The 21227-nt window shown below is 40.4% G+C and overlaps 1 protein-coding gene across 2 annotated transcripts in view; it reads right to left on the bottom strand.

Annotated features, from left to right (window-relative positions):
- rbm5 (RNA binding motif protein 5) overlaps positions 1-20900 on the bottom strand; it is a 36807-nt gene extending 15907 nt beyond the window's left edge. Inside the window, exons 1-11 of one of the 2 annotated variants that reach the window (XM_055648057.1) lie at positions 20747-20900; positions 19253-19327; positions 15621-15801; positions 11714-11866; positions 10891-10963; positions 10075-10148; positions 6137-6223; positions 4117-4177; positions 3218-3280; positions 1479-1639; positions 165-262 (exon numbers count right to left, since the gene is read on the bottom strand). In XM_055648057.1, coding sequence (XP_055504032.1) covers positions 165-262; positions 1479-1639; positions 3218-3280; positions 4117-4177; positions 6137-6223; positions 10075-10148; positions 10891-10963; positions 11714-11866; positions 15621-15801; positions 19253-19269 — 968 coding nt within the window. In that variant the 5' untranslated portion in view covers positions 19270-19327; positions 20747-20900. The remainder of the gene's footprint in view (positions 1-164; positions 263-1478; positions 1640-3217; positions 3281-4116; positions 4178-6136; positions 6224-10074; positions 10149-10890; positions 10964-11713; positions 11867-15620; positions 15802-19252; positions 19328-20746) is intronic. The other variant, XM_055648058.1, reaches the window with a different exon arrangement.
- Between the last annotated feature and the right edge of the window lie 327 nt (positions 20901-21227).

Here is a 21227-nt window from a genome sequence, read left to right as displayed (position 1 = left end):
TACAATTTACAAACCTACCCAGTCACCTGGTTTCCCAAACTAACTGATCCACAGCAACCCAGTAAAAATCCAAAATAGATTTACAAACTCAAAATGTCTTTAGTGGAAGCAATTTTTGCTGTAAACCTGTGTCAGTCATAAAATTTAGCAGTTCAGTTACTTACTTCCTTGCACTCTTAGCAAAATCAACACCAATAGTTTTGCCATCAATGCTTAGTGGTGGCTGTAAGGACTGCAGGATCTGAAGAAGTTGAGATGCCTCCTGTGAATTTCAGAAGAAGACAGTGAGCGGTCAATTTGTTAACATTAACATGTTTCCAATCGCATTCATCAAATGCAGCATGAATTTTTAAGACAGTGGTGGTCTGCATGTAAGATTTCAGTTTAATTGTAATTTACATTCAAAGGATGTATTTGGAAACTAAACATTTTGCAGTTGTTCATTTTAACTTAATTGACAACAACATTCCTTGTGTTGTGCAGAACCTGCTAATAATATTGTCCCATTAAAAATTAATTATGGTTTCTTTAGTGTTACGACGTTGGGCTAATTCTGGAATGTTAAGAGCCAACTTCAATTTACCTGGTTTATACAATTAAATCTAGTCCAAATTCAAGTAAACTTAAAAGCACTTGAAAATTGTCATCTGCTCAAAGAAAATGTACAATAAATCATTCTGCCTTCAACAGTGGCAGCCCTTCGTCCCCTGCATATGTAAAAGTTATATTTTCATTGAGTTTATCTGTTTTCCAAGAACCAATAGTGACAAAAGTAACTCAGTGACTGCTGGGATAAAAACATTTGTACTAGAAAGGTCAGAGAAATACTTAAGAAAGAACTGAAGATGCTGGAAAAATCGAAGGTAGACAAAAAAGCCGAAGAAATTCAGCGGGTGAGGCAGCATCTATGGAGCGAAGGAAGAGGCGACGTTTCGGGTCGAGACCCTCCTTCAATCTGATAGCCACACCTCATATTTCGCTTGGGTAGTTTACACCCCAGTGGTATGAACATTGACTTCTCCAATTCCAGGTAGTTCTTGCTTTCTCCGTCCTTCCCCTCCCCTTCCCAGCTCTCCCACAGCCTACTGTCTCTGCCTCTTCATTTCTTTTTCCCGCCCCCCCCCCCCCCCCCCCCCCCCCCCCCACCACCACCGATGAAGAAATGTCTCGACCCGAAAGGTCGCCTATTCCTTTGCTCCATAGATGCTGCCTCATCCGCTGATTTTCTCCAGCTTTTTTGTCTACCTTATTGGACACGAGCATATTCTTCTCCACATCCCTCAATTCGATAACATTTGATTCGTAAAATCTCCCTTCAGATTGTGGAATGTTTTCCTGCAAACAATGTATTATAGGCCTGTCCGAGCCCAATACCCTTCAGTTTAAGAAACCATACGGTATGCAATTTAAAAAGAAATCAAAGAACACTAGATGCACTTTACCACTAATATTGTAATAAATGCTTAACTAATACTCACCACAATAGAAGCTAGCTGCACAAAAGCAAAGCCCCTGTTCAGCTGGGTCTGCTTGTCCTTAATCAGTCGGATATTGGAGAGAGCCAATGCAGCATATGGATTTAGAGCACTTAAGATGGACTCCACAGAGGTATGAGAGTTAATATTTCTTAAAATGACAGCTGTTAAAATAAAAATATGTTTGTAAATTTGCTGGACATTTAGACAGCATAGACCAGCAAGATTTGTGCAATTTGTGCAACCGATCTCATTTATAAGAGAAGGAATAAACTGATCCTGCTGCTACATAATAATTTTAGGGGAGTATTTAGAGTAGGTTGCCATTATTCAACGACTGTCGCTATGAACACGCACAGGTTGGGATTAAAATATTACAAAACAGTCACGGGACTTAACTGATGGAACAGACTACAGGTTTCACTCAAATTCAGCTTGTGTGTTCTTGTATTTGGTATTTGTTATTATAGTAGGTTATTCCCATAACTAATACCTCAGTTTCATATTTCCACATGGAAAAAAGCAATTCACCCAGTAAAATACAGCCCATATAAAATACCTATTGCCATATTGCAATCATATTCAGTGACAAATGCAGCGCAAAGTGCATTTACCACGTGCAAACAAAAGCATTGCTATTCCAATTAATTCCATCAAATACAAGCTAGCAGTTTCTGAGGTGTGGTCAGACCAACGTAGATGCGAATATTTTAAAAAATATTAAAAATGTAGTTACCTTGAATCAAAAACACCTTTAGTGCACAGAATGTCTCGAGTACAACATCTTATAAGCCTATCTTAACTGCCTGGTACTGTTTGAGATGAGTCATGTGGGAAGATGAGCGCTGATAACCTAATAAGTGGCAGAAGCCGAAGGCAGTGACCTTGGAATTTGATCTGGACATATTGGCATGCAGTTAGCTCTATTTACTGGCTTCACATTTATGGTGGAGTGTGCGGACAGGGTGAGCGTTTAAGGATTCTCCTATACCACTCAATGAGAGCCAGTATTATTTAACGGTAAAGTGCCGTATGGCTGCAATCAGCAGGAATGATGCCCTTAATTGACAAGCACTAACACCATACCTTCAGCATTGCCAAGCATCACAAGATGCTTCACAGAAGTATCTTTCCAAAAATCTGGCATCAAGCCAAAAAATATATATTAGGACAATGCACGCAAATGGGTCTAGCTTAGATGGGCATCTTGGTCTGCATGGACGAGTTGGAAGGAAAGTCCTGTTTCCACGTTGTATAACAACTGAAAAGTAAGTAGCTTTTACGAATCATCTCAAACAAAAGAGAGGCTGGCTGTTTTGAGCCTAGGAGACCACTTAGTCCATCCATGTCTAAACTGGTTGTCACTATTTCCCAACCCCGTTTCCATAGCCCTGCAATTATTTTCCTCGCTATATATTTATCCAATTTTCCCTCCTTTGCATCTTTACTTTTACTTAGATGAACAAAATTGAAACATATAACCCAATTTGGTACGACAGCATAGAGGTTCAGAATGACTCCTCTACCTTTATATTCTCTCTCTGTTGTATTATTATTATACCTAGAATTACACGTGCATTCTCATAAACAGAGCATCAGTGCGCAAAGTTACAGGAAAATTACTCCAAAATTAAAGTGCAAAAATTGAAGTGATTGTCAGCATTCACTGTAAAACTGACAGTATATTATAGAAATGTTGTTAACAGACCTCAGAATGCAAGCAGAAATTTAATTTAACTTACTATCACTGTAGAAATCAGGTGACTGTTGAACTTCCATTGCAGGTTGCTGATCCTGTTCTGACTCTGAGCATAAGAAAATTGGACAATACACGTTATTGAATAAGGAAACCAGTGATGGAATTACAGGGCCCTCCATAATGTTTGGGACAAAGACCCATCATTTATTTATTTGCCTCTGTACTCCACAATTTGAGATTTATAATAGAAAAAAAATCACATGTGGTTAAAGTGCACATTGTCAGATTTTAATAAAGGCCATTTTTATACAAATTAAATCATTAAATCATTCAAAACTTAGAAAGACCATTCAAGGGTTTAGGAATAGAAACTATTTTCTTCCTTTTTGCATATATTTGTGAAGTTTGCAGTGTGAATTAAGTTTGCAGGGTAAACTCTGCCAAACGCAACCTATCGGGTCGTAAAATTTTAAACTAATACAACAATGGAAGTCTTTGCACTGAAGTTACCTTTGGATACAGTTGTGTCAACCTGTGGGATTTGTTTATGCGGGAATTGGTGCAAGAGAAAAAATAACAAGTGAAAGGGATGGAGAGAAATGGGTGAATGAGAACTTTAATTTTAAACTAACAGAAGATAAGATTAGGGCTTTTCCTGTAGAGGTTGCCACTCCAATAACAGAAGACTTGTCAAAGTAAGCATGAAACCTGTGCGTAATTCCAGGAATAGCCTTAAAGGAAAATATGAATGTCACACAAGGCCTCGAAGTTAGAACCATAAAACCATATAGCCAGAAATTAGTAGGATGTTGTGTGCACATGTGCAGATTGGCCTAGTTGGTAAATAATAATGAGAACGAGTCTGCGCCACAACACATGCAGGCATGGACTGAGGGCTCAACTCTTTAGCAACAGTGAAGGCAAACTGCAATATCTCCTTACCAGACTTTGAAGCACCACACTTGAAACATTTTTCTCGCCTCTTGAAATTATAAATGCAGCACTGTATTTGAGTTTATAAAATATAAAGTCAGCAAAATATCAAATTGATTTACACATGTTCAGAAGCATAATTTAGATACATTTAAAAAGTGCTGGCAACATTTTATTCAGACAAGTACACAATCTTTCATATTTTCCATTACAAAGTGATCCATAAATAGTCACTGATATTTGTCAGTATTTTCAGTTAACATGCAATAAAGAGAATATTCAACTATTTGCAGAGCTGCCAAGTTTTGTCAGAGCATTTCAGTATTCTAGTACCTGAAATCAGTATTTTGCTGAGGAAATCAGTATTTTTACGCGGTGCCATTTTGCTGGAAAGTTTTTTTTTTATGTGCAGTCATACCCATGTAAGAGCACAAGAATGCATAACTTGTTTTATGTGTATTTGTAATAGTTTATTGTGTATTATAGGTCATAGCTGCTTTCTTGCATCTCTCTGTGTTGGCTGCAGCCATCATCTGCTTCAGTAAGGGAAGCTGGTCGGTGATTGGTCGCAACGCCCCTCGGAGACTGCGTCTGATTGGCCGCCGCGTGACCAGTGCATTATGTGATTGGACACAATGCCCTTGGAGACAGCGGCTGATTGGACGGGAGACTGATTTGTTGATTGGACGGGAATTTTAAGGGAAGCTAGTCGGTGATTGGACGCAACCCCCTCAGAGACAGGATGATTGGCCACCAAATAATCGGGCACAAAAAACGGACATATCGGGGGGAAAAAAATCGTAATTCAGATTTAAATCGGAAGAATATCATGCCTGACCTGCAGTTCCTTCCTATTGAAGAAGAACCCTGGCCCGAAACGCCTAATCCATTCCCTCCACACATGCCGCCTAGCCCACTGAGTTCCTTCAGCACTCTGTGTTTTTCATTTAACTCTGAAATTGAAGAGAGACATAAAGCTGGAGCAACTCAGCGGGATAGGCAGCAACTCTGGAGAGAAGGAATGGGTGACATTTCAGATCGAGTCCCTTCTTCAGACTGAACTGAACTCTCGTCAGCGATTTGTGATCGTCTGAAGAAGGGTCTCGACCCAAAACGCCACCCACTCCCTCTCGCCAAAGCCGCTGCCCGTCCCGCTGAGCCACCCCAGCCCCCCCGTGTCCACCTTCAACTCCAGAGCCAAACAAAAAAACAGAGTGCTGGAGGAACCCAGCGGGCCAGGCGGCACCCGCGGAGGGAATGGACTAATGCTCCCACCCCCCCGCAAAACTCCGAATGATTCCGGGAATGCCGAGGCGAGAGAGGGAGCAAGAGAGAGAGAGAGAGAGAGATGAGATGGGGAGCGGGAGAAGGGGCACGAGAAGGAGAGGGAGGTAGAGAGCGAAAGACAGAAACACAGCGAGAGAGAGCGAGTGATAGAGGGAGAGAGGGGAGAGAGAGAGAGCGAGAAAGAACGAGACAGAGACCCCAACCCAAGCATGTCGGCAGACCCATGCCCACAAAAACAATCATCTTGAAACTCAAAACACCAATAGATTTAATCTGTTACAATCTCCAGAGGTACAGCATGACCCCCCCCCACATTTTACAAGCAGCAAGATCCCAAGTCAACCCCACCGGGCAAGACTCTTGGCGAGAGGCATGGTAACGAAACAGGAAGTCGGGCCAATCTCGGCTGCTCCACCCTGTTGTTACGATTATCTATGGTTGATTTTGCATTGTTATACGGACTTTAAAAAACCCCGTATTTAACAACGCAAAATCGTACATCCGTATTCTTATCGCATTTCTGTACAAAATACGGAAAATCCGTACTACTTGGCAGCTCTGTATATGGACATGAGGTTTACTGAAAAATGTTCCAACAATTATTCTAATTTGCAGATCCAATAATATACACGCTCCAAATATAATAAAATTGCAAACTTAATTCCACCTCATTTTCAAACGTGATTTATAAAACTGCCCAACACAATAAAAAACTTTTACATACTGTGTGAAATCAAAATACCTTGCCACAAAGCCAATCTTCGTAAGCCTTTGGACGTGGATTACTGTAATGCATGGTGACATACTTCCCCTGTATAGTCAGATATTTCTGTAAAAAATAAACCATCATTTAGTATTATTTCAAGACAAAATATAAATTATTCCCATGGCAGTGTGCTCAAGTAGGAAGGGAGCAGTTTCTCCCAAATTAGTGCATGGATATATGCATATATGTGGGAGCAGGGACCTCAGGGGACTAGGTTACCTATGCTTAGTCCATCCTAGTCTTCAATAAGATAGAAACAGGCCAAGTGACAAACGGTCCAATAAGAAGAGCAATATCAGAAGCAGTCTGGAGTGAGACACACCCTAGGTGTTAATGCTTGCAGGAAAAAAATTATGCTTTAAAATTAGAGGAGATTTCCTTTTAAGTCATGCTTTAGCAATAGGAATATTCTCTTTTTCCATTTTTGTATGTGCTGATTTTAGTGGAATCTGCCACAGGATTGGCATCAATAATAGATACAGAACTTTCTGACCCATGAATTTGATCAAAGCTCAGGAAGCATTATGTAACGGTGCTGTAAAATTGCTCTACAATCTGTAACTACTTTGTGCTGGTCCAGGTACTTCTTTCCTATATACTAGCATTTAAAAAAAAAAAAAAAAAAAAATCAACATGCACCCCCATAATTTTTGGAAATTTATCTGTATTGTGAAGCATATATATAGATGTATGGAATACAATAAAACTGGTAATGCATGTTTTGTTCTTGGCAGTAAAACGGAAGGAAAACAAACCCTACATTTCATAAAAGTTTGTTGCCATTACTGAAAGCCGATGTTACTCAATAGAAACACCACGAGCATAAAATTAATTTGATGTGCAAAGGATTTATATATTTTATATTAAAACACAAGTTTTGATCTATGGACTTCACAATCTAAACTAGTCATTTAAATCAGAATCAGGAACAGTAAGTACTCTCATCAATTTCTCAATCTGGGCTGCCCTGCTAACAAATAACATATGCCAGGATCCTAGAAAGTGTTTATCCACATGCCAAAATATAATTGCAACACAAAAGTCAAAAATAGACTTTAGCGATTAAATATACCATCATAAATTCTGGGGTATCCAACTTCAATTAAAAATTGTATATTTATGCACTTTCAAATCTCATGAATTCACAACTATACAATAACATGCTCAGTTGGTCGAACAACAGAAAGTTACCTGAAAACAAGTCGCAATTTCTGAAACATTTCAAAGTGTCAGGTCAACAGTATTTTTAAGGAATCAGATTATTAAATTCAAGTAAAATCAACTGATTTTGTTTTCTTTTTGGATTTATCATCTCTACTTCAAACTGCACCCAGTAAAAACACAAATGTTACAAGAAACATCAGAGATCTTCAAATTAGATATGTGCATAGCAAACTCCCTAAACTCTGAGGGCTCCTCTCCTCTCTGTGCTCACACTCCAATTAGGGAAAGGCCTGACAATAACAAAAAAAATAGAAAAAGTGAGGGGAAAACTGGGAGGTAAAACGGGGTAAACATGCCACCTTTTCCACCATTTCCAGTGAAAGTTCATGCTCTCTACAAAATGTCATCTTAAACAAGGTGTCTAAGTTGACACAATTTCTTTCCCAAGCACGGTAAATGATATTTTGATACCTCTGCTAGACAATATTCAAGTCTCCATTTGTATAAATGACACCATTTCTAGTGCAAATGAGGTGTAAAGTGCTTGCTGCCAATTCCTTTCAGAAATCATGAATATGGATTAAAGTGAGAGAAACTAATATTTCTTTGACAATCAATTTGGCGTAAAAGGAGAGCAAAATAGCATTGCTATTAGACGGTCAACTTCCCTGAACACCAACAATTGTTTTCTACACAACATCAAAAGTCCTTTTAGACCAGCCTTAGGATGCCTTCTTATCAAACATACTACAGAAAAGTAAGATCTTGAGCCATCTAATGTAACTCAATGTAATCCACCAAGATTGCAATTTATGTTATAAAGGAAATTCTGAAAACTGACTAATTTGGCCAACTGTCAATATCCCTTTTGGTACACCAACAACATCCCTATTTGACACACAATCATACAAGCACTCCAACAAATCTGAATAGAACAGTTATCAAAAGTCTGATCGCAAAAAACCCAGCAGCTATCAACAACATGTGACACCAGTACTTCACCACCTGTAGTTGTACTAACTGGAATCAAACAATTGGCAACCTATAATGCCAGTAATGCAGTTTAGTACTACTATACTACACCTGGAACACACAGCACTGCAACACAAATTAAGAGATGTAACAATTTTAAATGCATCATCGTTTAAATTGCAATATTTTGCACTCCTCTCAGACACTGATGGGTTGCATCTGAATTTTGTCAACATTTAATTCCTAAATCACAAGCATCAATTCCCTACAATGTATTTCCTTTTATTATCTCAAACACCCCTAAACCATGAGAAATTTACTGTTCCAAATACACATCCATTTTGTGCTGGATTCCTAGCCAAATGCACCTTATTATATTTGTTCTAGGAGGCACTCATTCAAAATGCTGGCCAGGCCATAAATGTGAAGAGATGTTGCTAAAATATAAACCACCCAACCCTACCAGGATACATGAAGTTCAGGCAGCAAATAGAACGTAACGTGTCGGAACTGATCTCACATGGTGACTGATTTTACAGCAGGTGAGCGAGGCCAAAGAGTGAATCACTCAGTTGCCTCCATCAATGGTAGAATGCAAAAGTGGAATAGGACAGAAACTGGTGAATAATTTCAGGCTTATACCTTATTCCTGCCAATGCTTGTTCCTGACATTCTGATACTCAGTAATGATTTTCTTGGTACTTTGCTCATTTGTGCTGCTCATGACCTTGACTGTATGTTAAAATCAACTTGTATTTTAATAAAAACACCTTTGGCACACTATTTCTTCTGCATAAAGAACAAACACACGTAGTTGATAACAAGCACAAAATGTAGTAACTTAGAACCCGGTAAGTGCAAAGTTTCACCCTGGGCTTCAGCTTCTGTTGCTCATTACCAGGAAGATCTAGTCCCAATTAGATTACAAAGTGCAATGGCATTTTAGCAGTGATAACACTTCAATATGTGAATCTGGTTTTCCCTGCTTGATCTTTACAAGCAGGGAATCCAACAGTGAAGCGAACAATGTCTTTGCCCCGTACCTTCCAGCAAAAGAAGCACTGGGCATCTGGATCAGGATATTTCCTCATCTCTTTATAGGGAAACATTGTTCAAATTAAAAGGCACTGCGCAATCATTGCTGTGCCTGTATGTGGTAAACCACTTTACTATGCTCAAGCTGCTCACCACATACAACTCAGCAGTCTTACATAGTTGCCTTACATTATCACTCTTACATTGTACCTTTATGAAAAAGCACAATTAAGCAATCTGGTTGCTCAAGCATGCTCCAAAGTTCAGTGAGATCATGATCGATCTCCTACCCCAGTCCCACTTTCCTTGTCTTTTGATTCCCTTAAAAAGTAAAAATCCTTTTCATAAGAAAATTAGCGTTTTCTGGCCAATTAAGAATATTATGGGTATTACCAAAACATTATTGAATTGAATGAAAAGTTTCTTCAAAGTGATCAAATTATTTTTGCTAGGAACTGATAGGAAATACATTTAGATTTAATTACTGCTCTTTTCAATTATTTTCACCATTATCTTTGATGCCCCATGCTATTTGAAACAATGCTCTAGCAGCTGTTTCTATTTATAAATGGGTTGTACTTGTAATCAATCTGTTGCAGTTTGTAGTTTATGCAGAATCCTACAAAAAAATCCACTTATTTTGGGGAAAGCCCTCGTGTCTCGTTGCATCAGTTTTCAATACAGACAACTTGACCCTTTTCATTTGTTTTTCTCCAAGAAATCTAGACTTGTGATGAAGCAACCTGATTGGCTTCCATCCATCTTGTTGCGTCCTGCAAGTGATTAAACTCCACGAAGGCGAAACCACGGCTTTGACCTAGAGACAGCATTCAGATATAGACGGGATTGTGTTAGTCAATGGGTTTTAAAGCAGCCATTCTCAGATGAATCTCTCATGACACCCTCCTGCTTCAAAGCGTCTCCATTTACAATTTTGTGAAGCAGTGTTTCAGTGTGATCTCACTTTGTCCTTTTTTGCCATGGCAAGGAACTGAACAGTGCAAAATGTCAATGCCTAGGAGTAACAATCTCTCTACAAAAAGAACAAAGGTTCCAATAAAAAGCTTCTTTCATGCAGACCATGACAAATTGGAAACAAGAATTTATTTTGTAGTACCCACCTGTAATCGAGTTTTCAATGGCATCACATTTTTTTTGTATATCACATAGCACTACCACCATTCCTGTGTATAACACATGAAGTGCAGTGGAAATAGTGCACAATGTTAAATAAAAATAAAATAAATAAATAGTTGGATATTATATTTTGGGAATGATAATATGACTTTGCTCACTATTAAATGATCGGACTGTATTTTAATCCTGGACTTTTACCGTTCGTCTACGACATTTAAAAGGAAGAAAATACAGTGATTGGTGCAGTCACTGCTTTGTTGAGGGATTACATTTTGCTTTCCATTAAACTATCAATGTTACTTTTCACATTCCTCAGCCATGGCAAATTCTTGTGCTCTATTTCTGACCGCTCGGTCACTCAGTAAACCAGCTGTGGTCTTTCTTTGTTTTGGGGAAGCAGGAAGCTGGAACACAAATCTCACCTGACATTTTGCTCCTCATTAGTCGCACATCTCTAGGCTGAACCCCATCATAAGTCTCTAAAACAGTTCGAATCTAGAAGAAAAAATTGCGATTACAATTCTAACTCAAATCTACCTCAATGCAATCTAGATCAAATGACACTGTTCAAAAACAATTTTCCATTTGTTGTTCCATAGGGTTTGCAGGTTGCAAAATGCAATCCCACCTATACCAGAAACATCAACGGCATTATGTACCTCAGGATAAATAATTTAAAAGGTTTGTTTAAAATTAATGAATAGATAGCCCTTGCTTTCTCTCTCCATCCCCTTCCTAGTTCCCCCACTAGTCCCACTGTCTCCGCCTACATTCTATCTTTGTGTCCCCCCGACATCAGTCTGAAGGGTCTTGACCTGAAACGTTGCCCATTCCTTCTCTCCAGAGATGCTGACTCACCCGCTGAGTTACTCCAGCATTTTGTGTCTACCTTCGATGTTATAAAATAGTATCAACGTGCTTAGGGGTTAGAAATTTCAGACTTGCAACAACTATGTATTTTGCCTATATGGTCTTCAATAATAAACATATTTGTTTGCTTTTGTTACTTCAAGCTAAAAATACTAAAGACTAGATGTTAAATTGGTTAATCGAATATCTTTGCAGAATTGTCAACTGGAATGGCCACTTGTGCTGAAACTGTGAGACACGGGTACTTATGGTGTCTGATTATTGCAAGGAGGTTATATGAAGCATTTATTTTTCCCAGGCTGTTTTTTTGCAAAAAACAGCAAGAATCATAGTAATTTCCACAATGCAAATATTGAGGGAGAACGTAAGACTTACATCATCCTCTGTCGATAATGAGGGAAGTCCTCGTAACATAATAGTTTTGCTTTCTTGCTCATTATTTAGGTCATTCCGGTCTGTATCCCTGTAGTCACCATCAGAATGGTAACCACCATCTGATCTGTCGCTGTTTCTTCTCTCCTGATATCTCTAAAGGAAAAAAAAAGTACCAAATACATGAGCGCACTAAAACCAAAGAATATTCTCAGAACTAAGGTTTTAAACATGGTCTAGGAAGATACTGACTAAATTGTACTGAGAAGACATTGCACCAAGGAGAATGCAGGTTTTCAGGTTTGGTTAATTGACCATGCTTCGCAGAGGCCATGCAACTTCCAGATAATTAATAAAAAATGATTATTGGCACATTTTACTTGGAAAGGGCACTTCTTAGGTGAAAAATATCTCATCCCCTTGAGCCCGTGCATGATCAGAGTGAAGATTCCATTTTAATATATTGCAGTAATCACAATCAGCCTCTCACTTTGTTTGCAAATGTAACCATGCAAACTGGCTTTAGATGGCCGAGATTAATACAAAAAATAAGCAAGATGTTAAGGGCACATTTAGGGAGACGTTAGGAAATAATGGATAAGCACGGTGAAAATGTTAAAAGGTAACAGGTGGGTAATTTAATTAAATGATTTCTCAAAAACAATAGCTTTTACTGTAAAGATGATAGGAAGTGATCAAAATGTCAACAAGACCCCATTGACTCCCTAATATCCTCCAGAGTAATTTGCCATCCTTAAAGTGTCTGGCTCCAGAGCACTGGGTGCCCTCTGCTTTGATCTAGCCAACCACATAAAGGCTCATATCATAATGAATAGTAGAAATAGGCCATTCGGCCCATCAAGTTTACTCCGCCATTCAATCATGGCTGATCTATCTCTCCCTCCTAACCCCATTCCTGTGACACCTGTACTGATCAAAAATCTATCTATCACTGCCTTAAAAATATCCACTGACGACCTCCTGTGGCAAAGAATTCCACAGATTCATCACCCACTGATTAAATCAATTTCTCCTCATATCCATCCCAAAAGAAAGTCCTTTAATTCTGAGTCCTAGACTCCCCCATTAGTGGAAACATCCTCTCCACATCCACTCTATCCAAGCCTTTCACTATTCTGTATATTTTAATTAGGTCCCCTCTCATTCTTCTAACTCCAGCGAGTACAGGTCCAGTACCAACAAGCGCGCATCATAGGTTCCTGGGATCATTCTTGTAAACCTCCTCTGGACCTATCCAGAGCCAGCACATCCTTCCTCGGTACCCAAAATTACTCACAATATCTCAAATGTGGCCTTACCAGCGCCTTATAGAGCCTCAACATTACATCCCTGTTTTTGTATACAAGCCCTCTTGAAATAAATGCTAGTATTGAGTTTGCTTTCTTTACTATTGATTTGGCTTGCAGATTAACTTTTTGGGAATCTTGCACCAGCACTCCCAAGTCCCTTTACACAGCTGATTTCCAGATTCTCACCCCATTTAGAAAATAGCCTATGCATGACTCCACACTTTGCTACACTATAATCCATCTGCCACTTCAATGCCCACTCTCCAAATCTGTCCAAATCCTTCTGCAGAGTCCCTGCTTTCTCTACACTATCTGCCCCATCACCCATGTTCCTATCATCCGCAAACTTTACCACAAAGCCTTCAATCCCCTCGTCCAAATCATTAATATACAACGTGAAGTGTAGCGGCCCCAGCTTGCGGACCTCCACTAGTCACTGGCAGCCAACCAGAAAAAGCTCCCTTTATTGCCACTGTCTTCTGCCATCCAGCCAACCTGCTATCAATGCAAGTATCTATCCTTTGATACCATGGGTTCTCATCTTCTGAAGCAGCCCAACGTGTGGCACCTCATCAGAGGCTTTCTGAAAATCTAAGTAAACAACATCTACTGACTCTCCTTTGTCTGTCCTGCTATTTACTTCTTCAAAGAATTCCATTAATTTGTCAAGCAAGATGTCCCCTTCACAAAGCCATGCTGACTTTGGCCTATTTTATCGCGATTGACTTTCACAATATTCCTCTAAAGTGTATTTTTTGTGGAAAACCAAGCTTATTAGCAGCGCATCTAATGCACAGATCATTTTGGAGGAAGATCCTTTACTGCAGAGAGAGGGTCCTGCTTTAAATATTAACACATGAAAAGTTCAAAGGTTCAAATGTCTGTTTATTCAAAGACCTAGGATAGGAAGGAGACCATTCAATCTTCAGAGCTGGCTCAGCCATTCAACAAGATCATGGCCTGAGGGTCTACTTCAGGACAGTTGCGAGTCCATTCAAGACCACTTCAACCAGTCTCAATGAGTATAACACATTCGTCATCAGTTTCATGAGGAAATGTGTTGTTGATTGCATTCTGACAAAGACAATTAGGGTCTATCCTAACCATAAACCCTGGATGAACAGGAAGATGCTGATCCGAGGATTCAAGGACGAACCTGTTCTGTACACAAAGTATAGGCTGTCCTGCTATGCCCTGCTCACAGGGTGCTGTGAGAATACCAGAACAAGCAGAATTAATTCAATCGTGGATATCACGTGACTGTGGTAGGGCCTAAATACCATCAAAGGTCTTTTATTGTCACGTGTACCAATTAAGGTACAATGATATTTGAATTACCATTCAGCCATATTAAAAAAAAACAAGACACACAACTACATAAAAGTTCACATAAACATCCACCACAATGGATTCCCCACATTCCTCACTGTGATGGAAGACAATAAAGTTTAAACTTCTTCCTCTTTATTCTCCCGGTCGGGGCAGTCGAGGCAACTGAAGCCTCCGCATCTGGGTGGTCGAAGCTCCTGCGGCCTGGAGCTCCCGAAGCCGGCCTCTAACCAGGGACCATGAGCACCACGATGTTAAAAGTCCACAGGCTCCCGTGGTTGGAGCTCCAAGGTCGATCCCCGATGGGTACCTGCGGGCTCCCGAAATCGGTCTCCAGCAGAGGTTGCCAACTCCACGATGTTAGGCCACAGTGTGGATGGAGATACGATACGGGAAAAAATTTGCATCTCCGTCGAGGTGAGAGATGAAAAAGTTTCCCCCAACCCCCCCCCCCCCCCCCCCCCCCCCCATAAATAAATTAAGCTAAAGAACATATAGAAGTTTGTAAGTTTCTTATAGAAACTTACAAAATTCTTAAGGGGTTGGACAGGCTAGATGCAGGAAGATTGTTCCCGATGTTAGGGAAGTCCAGGACAAGGGGTCACAGCTTAAGGATAAGGGGGAAATCCTTTAAAACCGAGATGAGAAGAACTTTTTTCACACAGAGAGTGGTGAATCTCTGGAACTCTCTGCCACAGAGGGTAGTTGAGGCCAGTTCATTGGCTATATTTAAGAGGGAGTTAGATGTGGCCCTTGTGGCTAAGGGGATCAGGGGGTATGGAGAGAAGGCATGTACGGGATACTGAGTTGGATGATCAACCATGATCATATTGAATGGCGGTGCAGGCTCGAAGGGCCGAATGGCCTACTCCTGCACCTAATTTCTATGTTTCTATGTTAACACTAAAACATACATTTAACACATACAATAAAACAACAAAGAAGGAAGGGACGAGACAGACTGTTGGCGAGACGGCCATTGTGGGTGCCACCTGGTGGTCAGGAAAAGTAAAGCAAATTATGTGGTATCTCACCAAGTAAATCAGAATATTTTCAGCACCAATTCTGATTTATGGTATAAGCAGTAATTCATGGGTGCATTATTTGATTCATTAATAAGGTAGTTCTCAGTGAAGACACACCTAATGATACGCTTACCACAAAAGAGCCAAGAATTTCATAAAAGCACCAAGTCACCAAATTGACGAAGCACCGTGATAACACATCTTCTCTGAAGATTAAAAATCAAAATCCATTAAATGTACACTTACACCAATTTCAGAATTCTCAGAATTCCAGTGGTCTTGATGTCGCCGCCGCCGATCATCACCAGAACTTCGGTGATCATAGTCTCGATCACCTCTTAAACTTCGTTCCCGCCGATCTCTCAGATCAACCCTGTCTTTAATCTGATCAGATCCATATCTGCCATTCCGTTCAGTTCTACTTACTCTGCAAAACAGAGAGAAATAAAAGCATACCCATACATAATAATCCTTTGCAAACCCTGCACTGATAACTGGAGAAATAGGAACAATTAGTCAACATCGCCATTCTGTTTCTTGGGGAAAAACTATAGGTTTATCCCACCTAAACTAACAGATGATAAAGTATAATGCATCCAAGTTACAAAAACCAAGATGTGCAATGCTTATTTTTTACATCTTATCCTAGTTAATAAAAAACTATGGTCATAAGGAATAGGAGTAGAATTGGGCCATTCGGCCCATCAATCATGGCTGATTTATCTCTCCCTCTTAACCCCATTCGCCTGCCTTCTCCCCATAACCACTGACACCTGTACTAATCAAGAATCTATATATATCTGCCTTAAAAATATCCACTGACTTGGCCTCCACTGCCTTCTGTGGCAAGTAATTCCATAGAATCACCACCAAATTTCTAATCATCTTCCTAAAAGAACGTCCTGTAAATCTGAGGCTAGGATCTAAAGTCTTAGACTCTCCCACTAGTGGAAACATCCTCTCCACATCTACTCTAACCAAGCCTTTCACTATTCTGTATGTTTCAATTAAGTCCCCCCTCATTCTTCTAAACTCCAGCGAGTACAGACCAGTGCCGACAAACACTCATCAAAGGTTAACCTACTCATTCCTGGGATCATTCTTGTAAACTAACATCACGGATGTTAAAATTGGCAGTCGCCAGTTAGACAGCCATTTAAATGAGTTTTGTGGAATTAGAAAACAATGCCAGAATATCCTATTAGCACATTATCTGGTTGTGAGTCCTTGGAAAAAAAATTGAGTTCCACGAATGATAGATTATGAATGACGCGTGAAGTGCCAGTGGCGGGTGTCCTTTAGAATTTGTATTTGGCGCCATTATCAATTTAACATTTTGAATATACAAAATAGTTCAGTTCTCTGTAAGAACATGCACAGTCAATTTGAAATGTTGCTCATAAAAGTTTGTCTATGTTGCATACTTGGAAACCCTCCCAGCAAAATCTAACAAACTACTGAAATAAACAAAGATTCAAATTAAACTTTTGGCTAATTGAGATCAGGTGCTACTGGGACCAGAGAACTGCATGAAAACACAGGGTTCACAAATGACAAATATTACAGGGATGTCCTGCCACCAATCATCACAGATTAATATTGCTTCCATGTGATAACATTAGAATTCCTGCCTCATTTAAAGGAACTTCAATTCTCACCAGCATGATGAAACTACAGATTACTACACAAATTCTCCTTGAATCCTAATTGTTTTGGATGCCAATTTTTAAAGATGCACAGTGAGTGACTACAATGGACCACCTCTCCACAGCTAATGGTGCACATAGCTATCAACTTGCTGCTCATTTCCTGCTGTTCTGCCAGAAGACACTTCAGTCTCTACCATACTGGCCCAATACGATGCAACTCATAAAGAATATAAAGCGTATAATTAAATTTAAATGCAAACACTGGAAATCAGAAAAAAAATTAGATAAGGTTGGTGATCCTTAACCAGTCAGGCAAATTTTCATATCATGCACAATAATTAACTCCGTACAGATGCTGTCTTTGCAGCGCATTTTCAGCATTTGTTTTTAACCTGACTACTTAAACCCCTTGATGCCTTTGGCAGCTTCCTGTGAGATTGAGATAAATCAATTAACACCAAAAAAATGATGCAATCTGAACTTACTGTAGTCGGGGAAATGACTCGGGGCTGTCAGATGCAAAAAGACAGATACAAAACTAAGCTCATGAATGCCGCACAAAGCAATATGGAAAATATCCTTTAGTAATTATGACGTGGGAATTTTTAAACAGGTAGGTGGCATCAGATAAGAAAATAAAACAAATACAATAAACATTAATATTAGAAAACTGAACTCAAAATAGCAGTGGTTCAGTAGTCTGCTTAGAACCAAATTTAACTTCCCACTATATTAATGACTTTCGTATACTCCCCAGAATAAAATAACCTTCATACATTTCTAAACGTCAAACTAGTCAAAAGGTAGCAAACATCAATAATGAGGTAAAACCTGAAAGCCTTAATGATTACTATTAATTAAAAGTTAATTTTGAAGGCAACTTTTCCCATGTGCTGGGAAATAGAACTCATCTCCATCTCACATCCAACCTCCACATTTGGTTTAGGTTTATTATTGCCACGTGTAACGCTTTGTTTTTGCATGATATCCAAACAGATCAGATACACCATACATAAATACGATGTCAAATTCAACTACAAAGGAAAAGATACAGTGCAGGGTTCGAAATTAACAGTTGCCCGGGTGCCAATGGCCACCTAAAGTCCCACCGGGCAATCTAAAAGCCATGCCATTTTTCCCGGCTTGGCTTACCCGGGACACCTGCCGTTCAACTCTGAGCGGGGCCCCCTCTCTATCTCTCTCTCTCTGTCATTCTCCGTCCCCGCCCGCCATCCGTGCCCGGGCCGCCGAGTCTCCGCTCTCCGGCCGCTCCTCATCCGCCGGCACCAAAGATCATAGAGTATAGACTGGCCTCCCTATGATCTTTGGTCGGCATGTGCACATGTGCACTGCCAGGGCTTGCACATCCTCCCCTTGCACATGCGCACAACCAGGGCCAGCACACCATCGGCCACCCTGCATATGCGCACTGATTCAGATTGGGAGGGGGAGTTGAATGTGCTGAGCCACCGGGAGATCAGGTTGGTTATTGCGAACTGAGGTGTTGTGTGAAGCGATCGCCAAGTCTACGCTTGGTCTCACCGAGGTTGATCATACGCGGAATAATCCAACCACATTTTTGTTTGGAAGTAGAAAGAAATAATAGAAATTGCATTCATCGCAACGTGTAAAATGAGTTAAGATACTATATTGTAATTTTGCTGCATGTCATTGTGGTACATATCATATCTTGATTGGTGAATATGTTTAGTTTGCGACTTTATTTGAAGCAGAAATAACTTGTGAATGGTTCATTGAGCATAATTCCGACTGGTAACTATGCACTTTGTCCGAGCATATTATCGCACGCTTCATGCAAGCCGTCTTAAATGACCACCTAAACTGTCATTTGGCAACCTAAAAAGCTGCCTAGGGTGTCCGGCTGGAAACAGAGAAAATAAGTTAAGTGAGAGGCCCTGCAGTGCAGAATACAGCAGTATACGTTGAAGGCCCTTACCTTGCATTATACGCTAGTCCCTTAATTATGTATCCGCACACTGTGGACGGCTCGATAGTAATCATGTATTGTTATTCTGCTGACTGGTTAGCATGCAACAAAAGCTTTTCACTGTGCACGTGACAATAAACTAAGGTAAACTAAAAGCAGTTCCTGGCTCCCACCCTCAAACAGGATCTTAAAGTCTTTGGAACATTGTTCAAATGTTAGAATCATCACCACACTTTTACATGTTCTATTTTCCACATAAAGTATTAGGAAAATTGACTCACCGTTTATTAGAACCCATTGTCCAAAAGGATTTGCTTGTGAGGATTATTCAAAATTAAGACCTTGATTTATAATGCCTAGGAAAAATACAGCAGGCCTGATATTCAATTATGATAAACTGATTTCTAACGAAAAACATTGTTTACAACATAGAACACACTGTTGATGATCATGCCTGTTTCTCTAATAAAAGTAAAAATAACCCATGGGAAGGTTCTTTCCATTCTCTGATTTCGCAGGTCGAATTATGCAAACAATTTTTTTTAATATCTTACTTACTGTTTACTTTTAGTTTTGACATGGCTTATTTTGGCAATTAGCTCTCACCTATAATAATAGATATAAATCAGTGTCATATCAATTTGTTTATTTTTAATCTTCCCACAGATCTTTTTGTTTTATCAAAATAACAGCCAATCCCATTAAAATTGGGTTTTGAATCAAGGTACAGAATCTCACGTAAATATTCACACACCATTAAGCTGTTAATTAAAAGAACAGCTGTTTACAATCTTCAAGGTTCAGAAAACATCTAACTGATGCTTCATATTCGTGCAAGTTGAAAATAATCAGCCCACAGTTTTTTTACATCACCCAAGGAGAACTTGGAAGATAAATTTGGGCCACACATAGGACTCTCAGAAGATAAATAATTTTTAGATTAGATTAGATTTTATTTGTTGTCATTTGAACCCAGAAGTTCAAACGGAATTTGGTTTCTGCAGTCATACAAACACAAGAAGAACCAAGACACAACACAATTTACACAAACATCCATCACAGAGAATCACCTCCTCACTGTGATGGAAAGCAAAGTCTTATCTCGCCCCTGCACTCCTCGTTCTCCTCCCGGTGTCAAAGTCAAAGCCCCCGGCGGGCGATGGTAAATAAGTCCCGCGGCCATTAAAGCTCCAAGGCTCCAGATTATACAAGTCTGATACAAGTTAATCTTTATTCTGCTCCAAAAAATGATAACCCGTCATGCGAAAAGCCATCAAAACATGGAATCCCACCTCCCCAATCCCACCAAAAAAAATTATAGGAACAATCTGAAAGCAGAATTTGAAGATTTTTTGGGCAGCAATTTAATATTAGTTTCCTCACACTCCCTTCCCGGCCCCCCATCTGCCCTCCCTCTCCTCCCCTCCCCCAATCTGCACTCCTTCACCCCCACCAGACCTCACCCGCCGGACCCCTTACACCGCCCTCCCGGCCCCATTTACTCCCACCTCTCTCGGCTCCCTTCACCCCACCGCCTTCAACCCCGTCCCCTTCACCCCCACCCAACCCAACCTCCTCTGAGCCCACTCCTCGCCCCTTTATCGTCTTCTCCCCACCACCCCCTCCCTTCTCCCTGTCCGCAGGTTCTCCAGATCCGCCGCTTCCCCGGGCGGGCCTCCGCTGCCACCTCACCGTCGGACTCGCTCTCTCGAAACGGATGCGGACAATCTCAGTCTAACACTCGGACCACGTTGTATGATCGTCGGCGCACTTACCGTTCGGTAGCAAAGACACTGCGCTATTCGGGGAGAACCCGCTTCCCCTAAAATCCTTCTCCGCCACCTGTCAAGAACCAACCGCCATTAGACACACACACACACAAGATGGCGCCGGGCTCGGCGATTACCCGGCGAGCTCCGCGCTGATCCACTTTCTCTGATTGGTCGAAAGTGCAATTCACCCCATCGGCATTCTGGGAGTTGTAGGCTGTTACAATCCCCACTCAACACAACCAGCGCGCTGAAGCCAGAACAAGATCATAATTGATAGGAGCAGAATTAGGCCGTTCGTCCCATCAAGTCTACTCCACCGTTCAATAATGGCTGATCTATCTTTCCCTCTCAAACCCATTCTCCCCCCTTCTCCCCATAATCACTGACACCCTTACTAATCAAGAATTAGTCAATCTTTGCCTTAAAAGTATCCAGTGACATGGTCTCCACAGCAGTCTGGCAATGAATTTCAGATTCACCACCC

This window comes from Leucoraja erinacea, chromosome 16 (assembly GCF_028641065.1).
Source record: "Leucoraja erinacea ecotype New England chromosome 16, Leri_hhj_1, whole genome shotgun sequence".
Taxonomy (NCBI): Eukaryota; Metazoa; Chordata; class Chondrichthyes; order Rajiformes; family Rajidae; genus Leucoraja; species Leucoraja erinaceus.
The sequence above is the reverse complement of the archived record's forward strand: the minus strand, read 5'-3'. Positions and strand labels throughout refer to the sequence as shown.